The 9,791-nt window shown below is 69.6% G+C and overlaps 1 protein-coding gene across 1 annotated transcript; it reads right to left on the bottom strand.

Annotated features, from left to right (window-relative positions):
- Window positions 1–5,065: 5,065 nt before the first annotated feature.
- LOC148590240 (uncharacterized) lies at window positions 5,066–7,900 on the bottom strand. The gene has a single exon (XM_088539277.1). The coding sequence runs from the start codon at window positions 7,898–7,900 to the stop codon at window positions 5,066–5,068; it is 2,835 nt and encodes a 944-aa protein (XP_088395403.1).
- Between the last annotated feature and the right edge of the window lie 1,891 nt (window positions 7,901–9,791).

Here is a 9,791-nt window from a genome sequence, read left to right as displayed (position 1 = left end):
GAAACTAACCCAAAAAGAGCCAATTTTACCCCTTTTGGGGACGTTTTCTGCAGCCGAAAGCGGAAGGCGGAGGCCTCAGCTGCCGCCACCTGTTGTCACCCTGTCCCCTCTCCGCCTGTCGCCGTCACCCGGTTCGCGCACGCGGTCGCGGTTTCGCTTCCCTTTCCCCGGCGGAGCGGAACGCAGGTGGGCGGCCGCCCACGGAACCCGCGAGCAACAAAAACACCGCAAAGGCCTCGTTGTCCCGCCGTTTTCCGTGGGGGGAAAGGGAGAGCCGGGCTCGGCCTCCCCTCCCGGGCACCCTCCGCTTCCCCCGGCCGCGGAGCCTCCTTCCCCGGGGCCCCTCGGGGCGCCCGAGCGCACGAAATGGCGGCTCCACAAAATGGCGGCGCCTCAGGGGAGCGCGTCGCCTCAGAGGGGAGCGACCTCGGCGCCGCGCTCCCGCCAAAAGCGGCTCAGCCAATGGGAGCGCGCGCCCGCGGCCCGCGGGCCAATGGGAGCGCAGCGCGGGAAAGGCGCGCGCGAGGCCCCGCCCCGCGGCCGCTCAACGGTCGCCTCGCGCGAGGGGGGGGCGGGGCCGCGCGGGCCGTTGGCGGCGGGGGGAGGTGAGTGGGGGAGGGGAGGTGGGGGGGGCTGTGGGGACATGGGGGGACATGGGGGGCTATGGGGACATGGGGGGACATGGGGGTCCTGGGGGCTATGGGGACATGGGGGGACATTGGGGCTATAGGGACATGAGGGGGTCTTGGAGGCTATAGGGGCATGGGGGGACATAGAGGGACATGGTGGGACATGGAGGGACATGGGGGGCGATGGGGACGTGAGGGGACATTGGGGCTATAGGGATATGGGGGGGGGTCTTGAGGGGCTATAGGGGCATGGGGGGAATGGGGGTCCTGGGGGCTATGGGGACATGGGGGGACATGGGGGCTATAGGGATGGAGGGGGTCTGGGAGGCTATAGGGACATGGTGGGACATGGGGGGCCATAGGGACATGATGGGACATGGGGGGTGATGGGGACATGGGGGGACATTTGGGCTATAGGGATATGGGGGGGGGTCTCGGGGGCTATAGGGACATGGGGGGAATGGGGGTCCTGGGGGACTGTGGGGACATGGGGGGACATTGGGGCGCTATAGGGACATGGGGACGTGGGGACATAGAGGGGGATGGGGGGATATGGGGACATGGGAGGTCCTGGGGGGCTATGGGGACATGGGGGGGACCTAGGGGCTATGGGGACATGTGGGGACACTGGGGCTATAGGGATGGAGGGGGTCTTGGAGGCTATGGGGACATGGGGGGACATGGGGGGCTATGGGGACATCGGGGGGTCCTGGGGCCTATAGGGACTTGGGGGTGGATGGGGATCCTAGGGGGCTATAGGGACATGGGGGGGTCTTGGGGGGCTATAGGGATATGGGGGATCCTGGAGGGCTATAGGGACATGGGGAGGTCCTATAGGGCTATAGGGACTTGGGGGGGGTGGAAACGGGCTTCCTTGGGGGGCACAGGGACATGGGGAGGGTCCTGGAGCTCCTGGGGGGCCTGTAGGGACGTGGAGGGGACACGGGGATCCCTGGGGATGTGGCGGGATCCCTCGGGATAACAGAGCTCTCCAAGGGGCCCCAAATTCCTCAAAACGGCCCCAAATTCCTTGGAATGGCCCCAAATTCCTCGGAACGGCCCGGCCGGGTCACCCCGCCGCCCCCATCCCGCTCCATCCCGTTTTCCAGGAGCGCCGCCATGGAGCGCGGCGCCGGGCGCGTGAAGCGCCGCCGGACCCGTCGGGAACGCGATTCCGCCAAGTTCGGCTGGAAGCGCCGGGATCCCGCGCGGAGGCCGCTCCGGAGCCGCCGCTCCGGCAGCCCCATAGGAGCCCCCAATCCCGTCGTCATCACCCACGAGCGCCTGAGCCGGCGGCACCTGGGAATGTTCAACCGGGAGGTGAAATCCGTGGATATCGAGAGGCTGCTGAGCCCGCGGAAGGAGCCGGGAAAGGGGAACGCGGGGAGTCTCGGGAACACGGGGAATCCCGGGAGCGCGGAGCGGCCGGGATCGGCGGCCGCTCCGTTGGGAACGCCGAGCCCCGCGAGGGAACAGGAGAACGTGTGTCCGGAGCATCCGGAGCATCCGGAGCGGCCGGGATCACATGGATCATCCTGGGAGGAGCTCCCTTCCCGGCTCCGCGCGCTCCTGAGCCGCATCCCGGCGTTCCCGGGCCGCGACCTCGTGGGCGAGCGGCGCCGGGACATCCTGGCCGTGCTGCTCCGCCGGAACCGGGATTATCCCGACCTCTCCGAGCTCCTGGCTCACCGGAGCCGGGCGCCAGGTCGCCTCGCGGATCCCGGAGCCTCTTCCCCGCATTCCCAGCCTTGGGAATCCCTCGGGGGGCTTTGGGATTTGCTCCCAATTCCCTGTTTTCCCTCCCTGGCAGATCCCGGGAGCCAAGGGGAGGAGCTGCTCTTCCCTATGGGCCTGAGCGGCAGCGACGACTCCGAGCCGGATACATTTGGGAAGTGGAGCGGGAAGCCGCTTCCCACCCTTGGAAACGGGAGCGCTTCCGTGCCCGGAAATCCACCTTCCCGCTTCCCGCCGCCGGAAAACCCCCCGCTCCTGCCATCCGGGCTCTCCCCGCTGCTGGAATCGGCTCCAGCTCCGCTTTTCCCGGCGCTGTCCCCGGCTCCGCTCCGGGAAGCGGGAGGAGGAAGGTGGGAAAATCCCGGCAGCGCCGACGGCAACGTGGACCTGGACGGGTTTTATTCATCCCCCGCGTCCGTGCGGAGCCGTTTTCCTTGGATGCCGCCGACGGAGGAGGCGGGAGACGCGGAGGATCCGGCCGCGCTCTTCGGGATCCGTGGAGGAAGAGGAGGCGGCTCCCGGGAATGGCAGCCCATCCCTGCCCGCTTCTCCCCTCCGGAGCGCCCGGAATTCCGGCGCGTGGAGCCGCCTTGGAGCCGCGGGATGATTCCGGAGCGGATCCGTATGGACGGACACGGCTGGAGCCGCTCGGACCCGGATTTCTCCGGCTGGATCCGGCAGCCCCCGGCGGAGCCGCGCGCTTCCCGGCATTCCGGCCCGGGGCGGCCAGGGGCCGGCGACATCCTGGGAAGCGCCTGGATCCCCGGCGCTCCGGAGCGGGACGAGCGCCGCGTTCCCTTCCCCGCGTTCCCGGACGCCTGGGACGGCCGCTGGGAGCGCCGGGAGCCGCTCCGGCGCCGCGGGATGTGGGAGCTGCCGGATCCCGGCGGGAGGCTCCGGGTCTCCGGCCTCCCGCGGGAATATTCCCCGGCATTCCCGGTGTTCGGATACCCCCGGGATCCCCACAGCCCCCGGCGCTGGCTCTTCCCCAGCATGGAGCTCTATTGAGGAGCCGGATGCTGCGTCTGGATGCTCCGTGCGGATGTTCCATCGGGATGCTCCGTCTGGATTCTCCGTTTGGATGCTCCGTGCGGATGCTCCGTGTGGATTCTCCGTCCGGATGCTCCATCCGGATGCTCCGTGCGGATGCTCCGTGCGGATGCTCCATCCGGATGCTCCGTCTGGATGCTCCGTCCGGATGCTCCGTCTGGATTCTCCGTTCGGATGCTCCGTGCGGATGCTCCATCCGGATGCTCCGTGCGGATGCTCCATCCGGATGCTCCGTCTGGATGCTCCGTCCGGATGCTCCGTGCGGATGCTCCGGCCCCCGCGGGTGTCGCGTGCCCAAATAAAGGCCCTTTTCCCCCAACGCGGCCTCGCGCAGCCTTCCTCCCCGTCGGAGCGGCTCCCCGTGGATCCATCCCATGGGATCCTCCGGGATGGCGGCGCGCGGCCGGGCGGCGGGAGGCTCTGCGGAGGGGAGGCCGGAGGCCGCGGGGCCGCCGGGAGGAGGAGGAGGAGGAAGGATCTGCGGGGTCTTCCTCCCCGCTTTGGAGGTTCCTGTTTCCCAGGAGCGCCAATGGAGGCCGGGGAGCCGCAACGAGGAGGAGGAAGAGGAGGAGGAGGCCGCAGCAGAGGAGGCCGGAGGAGAAGGAGGAGGAGGAGGCTGAAGGAGGCTGCAGCAGAGGAGGCCGGAGGAGAAGGCCGGAGGAGGTTGGAGGACCAGGAGGCCAAAGGAGGCCGCAGCAGAGGAGGCTGGAGGAGGTTGGAGGAGGAGGAGGAGGAGGAAGGAGGAAGCCACAGCAGAGGAGGCTGGAGGAGGTGGAGGCCTCAGGAGGCCACAGCAGAGGAGGCCGGAGGAGGAGGAGGCTGGAGGAGGAGGAGGAAGGAGGAAGCCACAGCAGAGGAGGCTGGAGGAGGAGGCTGGGGGAGGTGGAGGCCTCAGGAGGCCGCAGCAGAGGAGGTCAGAGGAGGCCGGAGGAGGTTGGAGGAGAAGGCAGGAGGAGGAGGAGGAAGAAGGAAGCCGAAGGAGGCCACAGCAGAGGAGGCTGGAGGAGGAGGAGGCCGGAGGAGGCCGGAGGACCAGGAGGCTGCAGCAGAGGAGGCTGGAGGAGAAGGCAGGAGGAGGAGGAGGTCAGAGGAGGCCGGAGGAGTCAGGAGGCCGGAGGACGAGGAGGCCACAGGAAGCCGGAGGAGGAGGAGGCTGGAGGAGACCGCAGCGGAGGAGGTCAGAGGAGGCTGGAGGGGGTGGAGGCCACAGGAGGAGGAGGCCACAGGAGGAGGAGGCCACAGGAGGCTGGAGGAGGGAAGAGGCTGGAGGAGGAGGAGGCCGGAGGAGGTGGAGGCTGCAGCAGAGGAGGTTGGAGGAGAAGGAGTCCCCAGCAGAGGCGTCAGGAGGAGGCCACAGCAGAGGAGGCTGGAGGACGAGGAGGCCACAGGAGGCTGGAGGACGAGGAGGTCAGAGGAGGGCGGAGGAGGAGGAGGCTGGAGGGGGTGGAGGCCGCAGCAGAGGCAGGAGGAGGAGGCCGGAGGACGAGGAGGCCACAACGGAGGAGGCCGGAGGAGTCAGGAGGCTGGAGGACCAGGAGGCCACAGGAGGCTGGAGGACCAGGAGGTCAGAGGAGGCTGGAGGACCAGGAGGCCACAGGAGGCTGGAGGAGGAGGAGGAGGAGGCTGGAGGACCAGGAGGTCAGAGGAGGCCGCTACCGCGTCCCGTCCCCCCCGTCGCCGTCCGCGTCCCCCCCGTCCCGCAGGGCCTCCCGCAGGCGGGCCCAGAACAGCGCGCGGGCCTCGGGCTGCGGCGGCCAGCGCAGGTAGGTCCGGCGCAGCAACAGGCGGCGCGCGCGGTGCCGGGCGGCCAGCTCCGCCTGCGGGATGTCCTCCAGGAACACCGCGACCAGGCCGCCGCCGCGGCGCTCCAACAGGCGCTGCGAGGCCAGCTGCATCTCCAGCGCGCACCACTCGCTGCGCAGGAAGCCGCGCGTCACCACGCACAGCGTGCGCCGGCTGCCGTACACCCCCGCCGCGATGTTGTCCAGCACCGCCGCGCCCGCGCGGAAGTCGCGCTGGTGCAGGCACAGCCGCGCGCCGCCTGTGCGCTCCACGTTGGGCACCAGCTCCCGCAACACCCAGCGCTCCGCGCCGGAGTGGTAGGACACGAAGGCGTCGTAGCGGTAGCGGGTGACGTCGCGGCGGCGCCACGCGCGCAGCCAGCACCGCAGCACGAAGCACAGGTACCGCGCGCGCCAGTACGCCAGGCGGTGCAACACCGGGAGCGCGGTGAACAGCGCGAGCGCCGGCGCCGTGCCGCAGAACAGGTAGAGCCCCGCGTGCAGGAAGCACACCCGCGTGTCGAAGCTGTGCACGTAGCTGCCGCGCGGCCGCCCCGCGCAGCTGTAGTTGTACAGGTAGACGAGCTGCACGCGCCTGTTGCGCAGCCACCCCTGGAACCAGCGGTTGTCGCAGGCGCAGCTCAGCGGGCACTTGCGCAGGTCCAGGTAGCGCAGCGCGCGCAGGCGCCGCGTCACCGCGCGCGTCACCGTGCGCACCTCGTTCTTGGCCAGCCGCAGCGCCCGCAGCCGCGTCAGGTTGCCGAACACCCCCAGCGTCAGCGAGTGCAGCCCCACGTTCTCCAGGTCGAGGCTCTCGAGGCGCCGGAGGCTCTTGAAGACGCCGCCGGGGAGGTCGCCCATCCCGTTGCTGCCGTCGGCCAGCGACAGGTACCGCAGCTGCGTCAGGTCGTCGAAGGCGTCAGGCGGCACCGCCAACAGGCGGTTCTGCGACAGCCAGAGCGCGCGCAGCGAGCGCAGCCCCGCGAAGAAGCGGTGCGGGACGATCTTGAGGCCGTAGGGCTGCTGCGCCTGTAGCTTGAGGTCGTACAGGCGGCGCAGGCCGGCGAAGGGCGGCTCGCGGCCCGCGCGCCTGCTCAGGTAGCACAACCGGTTGCCCTTGAGGTCCAACACCTGGAGCGTGGCCTCCACGCGGCGGAACATGGTAGCGCTGACCACGCGGATGCGGTTGCCGTCCAGGTACAGCTTGCGGAGGCTGCGCAACCCCTGGAAGGAGGCGCCCGTCAGGTGGCGCAGGTTGTTGCCGCCCAGGTCGAGGGTCTCGAGCGCGCCCAGGTCGCCGAAGACGCCGCCGAACAACACCGCGACGCGGTTGTTGCGCAGGTTGAGGGTGCGCAGGCGCCGCAGCCCCGCGAAGGTGTCGCGGTACAGGTCGGTGAGCAGGTTGTTGTCCAGGCGCAGCTCGCTCAGGTTGTGCAGCCCGCGCAGGGCGCCGCGCCGCAGCTCCGCGATGGTGTTGATGTTGAGCCGCAACACCCGCAGCGCCGGCGCGCAGCCGAACGCGTCCGGCCCCACCGCCAGGATGCGGTTGTAGCGCAGGGACACCGTCGCCAGCGCCGGCAGGCGGACGTCGCCGCGGCAACGCCGCACCCGCTGCAGCAGGTTGTGCTCCACCAACAGCCCGCGCAGCTCGGCGCGCTGTTGCGCGCTCAGCAGCTCCGCCGCGCAGTCCAGCTCCCGCAACCGGTTCCACGACAGGTCCAGGGTGCCCAGGGGCGGGCACGGGGCCAGCGCGCCCGCCCGCAACACCCGGATGCCGTTGTGCTGCAGGCCGAGCTCCTCCAACCGCCGGCCGCCCTCCCACAGGCGGCCGCACAGGCGGCCCACGCTGCCGTTGCCCAGCGCCAGCCCGGCGTAGTCCACGTTGCGCGGCTGTATGTCGGAGACGTCCAACAGGCGGAACACGTCCAGGGGGTTCCCCGCCAGCTGCAGCCGGCTGACGTTGTACAGGCGGAGCCGCCCGAGGGCCTCGGCGTCCGAGAGGTTGTTGTAGGACAGGTCGAGGCGCTGCAGCCCTCGGAACAGCCCCGCGCTGACGTTGCCCAGGCGCCCCAGCGAGTTGTTGCACAGCTGCAACACCCGCAGCGCCGGCGGTAGCGCGGCGCCGCTCTCCAGCGAGCACAGGCGGTTCGCACAGGCGTCCACCTCCAACAGGCGCCCCAGGGGCCGCAGAGCAACCACCAGCCCTGCGAAGCTCCGCAGCCGGTTGTCCCGCAGCACCAACAGGCGGAGGTTGACAAGCGGCGTCAGCGCGTCGGCCTCTACGGCCTCCAGCTCGTTGTGCTGCAGCCACAGGCGCGTCAGGTTGCCCAACCCGCGGAAGGCGCCGGGCGTCAGGCGGAGCAGCGCGTTGTGCGCCACGTCCAGGCTGTCGAGCGCGCCCAACCCATCGAAGGCGCCGGCGTCCAACAGGCGCAGGCGGTTGTAGGCCAGGTCGAGGGTGCGCAGGCGCGGCAGGTGCGCCAGGCCGGCCGGCGTCAGGCGGAGCAGCGCGTTGTGCGACAGGTTGAGCGCGGTGGTGCCGGGCGGCAGGTCGGCGGCGGCGCCGGCCGCGTCCCGCAGGAAGCGCTGGATGCAGCGGAAGCTGCCGGCGTCGCGCTCCGCCTGGATGCAGTTCCGGAAGCCGTAGCCGGAGGCGGCGCCCAGGAGCAGCGCCCAGAGCGGGGGAGCCCACGCGGGGAGGCGCATGGGGGCGGGATTCCCGACGGGAATTGGGAGCGGGGAGCGGGAATGGGGAGCGGGAATCAGGAATGGGGAGCGGGAATCGGGAACGGGGAGCGGGAATCGGGAACGGGGAGCGGGAATCAGGAACGGGGAGCGGGAATGGGAATGGGGAGCGGGAATCGGGAACGGGGAGCGGGAATGGGAATGGGGAGCGGGAATCAGGAATGGGGAGCAGGAACGGGAACGGGGAGCGGGAATCGGGAACGGGGAGCGGGAACGGGGAGCGGGAATCGGGAATGGGGAGCGGGAATCGGGAATGGGGAGCGGGAATGGGAACGGGGATGGGAACGGGAATGGGGAGCGGGAATCAGAATCCCAACTGGGGAGCGGGAATCAGGAACAGGGAGCGGGAATGGGAATGGGGAGCGGGAATCGGGAACGGGAATCCCAAGCGGGGAGCAGGAATGGGAATGGGGAGCGGGAATCGGGAACGGGAATCAGGAACGGGGAGCGGGAATGGGAATCCCAACTGGGGAGCAGGAATCAGGAACAGGGATGGGAATCCCAAGCGGGGAGCGGGAACGGGGATGGGAATCAGGGACGGGGATGGGAATCCCAACCGGGGAGCGGGAATGGGGAGCTGGAATCAGGAATAGGGAGCGGGAACAGGGATGGGAATCCCGACCGGGGAGCAGGAACGGGGATGGGAATGGGGCCGGGAATCAGGAACGGGGAGCGGGAATCCCCACCAGGGAGCGGGAACAGGATTCACACACAGACACTGGGAACGGGGAGTGGGAACGGGGCAGGAATCCCGACCGGCGAGCGGGAACGGTGATGGGAATGGGGGCGGGAATCAGGAACGGGGAGCAGGAACGGGGATGGGAATCGGGAACGGGGAGCGGGAATGGGGATGGGAATGGGGGCGGGAATCAGGAACGGGATGGGATTCCCACCTGGGGAACAGGAATGGGAGTCACGCACGGACACCGGGAATGGGGGCGGGGTTCCGCACGGGGAACGGGAACGGGAATGGGATTCCCACCCAGGGAACGGGAATGGGGATGGAGACGGGATTGACGCCTAGGGAATGGGAACGGGGCAGGATTCCCGCACAGGGAACAGGAATGGGGATGGGAACGGGATTCACACACGGGGAACAGGAACGAGAAAGGGTTCCCAACCAGGGAGCGGGAACGGGGATGGGAACGGGGATGGGATTCCTGTCCGGACACCAGGAATAGGGATGGGGATGGGGATGGGGACAGGATTCCTGCCTGTGCGCCGGGAATGGGGCGGGATCAGCGCCCGCGCACTGGGATTGGCAATGGGAACAGGGACGGGATTCGCGCCCGCACGCCGGGAATGGGGATGGAATGGGGACAGGGTGGGATTCGCGCTCAGATTCCGGGAATGGGGATGGAATGGGGACGGGATTCGCGCCCGGACGCCGGGGCCCTGTGCAGGTTCGGCGTTCCGGACACCTGGAAGCGGTGCCGGGAATGGGGGTCCCGTCGCCTGTGTCCTGATCCGGGTCCCGCCGGGGTCACAGGGGGGCGGTTCCGGAAAACCTGGGCCTCAATCCCGGGAGAATCCCGCTGGAAAACCGGATCCGCCGGGGAGGGTCCTGGACGCCTGGGCCCCGATCCGGGGGGATCCTCCTGGCTCCTGTTCTGGAGGGATCCCGGACACTCGGATCCCAATGCGGGATGGGGGTCCCGGACTCCTGGGCCCCGATCCAAGGGGATCCCAACACTTGGATCCCGATGTGGGATGGGGGATCCCGGACGCCTGGGCCCCGATCCGGGGGGATCCCAACACTGGGATCCCAATGCGGGATGGGGGTCCCGGACGCCTGGGCCCTGATCCGGGGGGATCCCAACACTCGGATCCCGATGTGGGATGGGGGATCCCG

This window comes from Tinamus guttatus, unplaced genomic scaffold (genome assembly GCF_059628265.1).
Source record: "Tinamus guttatus ecotype Peru unplaced genomic scaffold, ASM5962826v1 Tinamus_guttatus_pri_ptg001559l, whole genome shotgun sequence".
NCBI classification, from domain to species: Eukaryota; Metazoa; Chordata; class Aves; order Tinamiformes; family Tinamidae; genus Tinamus; species Tinamus guttatus.
Note: the sequence above shows the minus strand (reverse complement) of the source record. Positions and strands in the feature narration are given on the sequence as shown.

Coding starts and splice junctions, on each gene's coding strand:
- LOC148590240 (XM_088539277.1), bottom strand. CDS start 7,900: ATGCGCCTCCCCGCGTGGGCTCCCCCGCTCTGGGCGCTGCTCCTGGGC.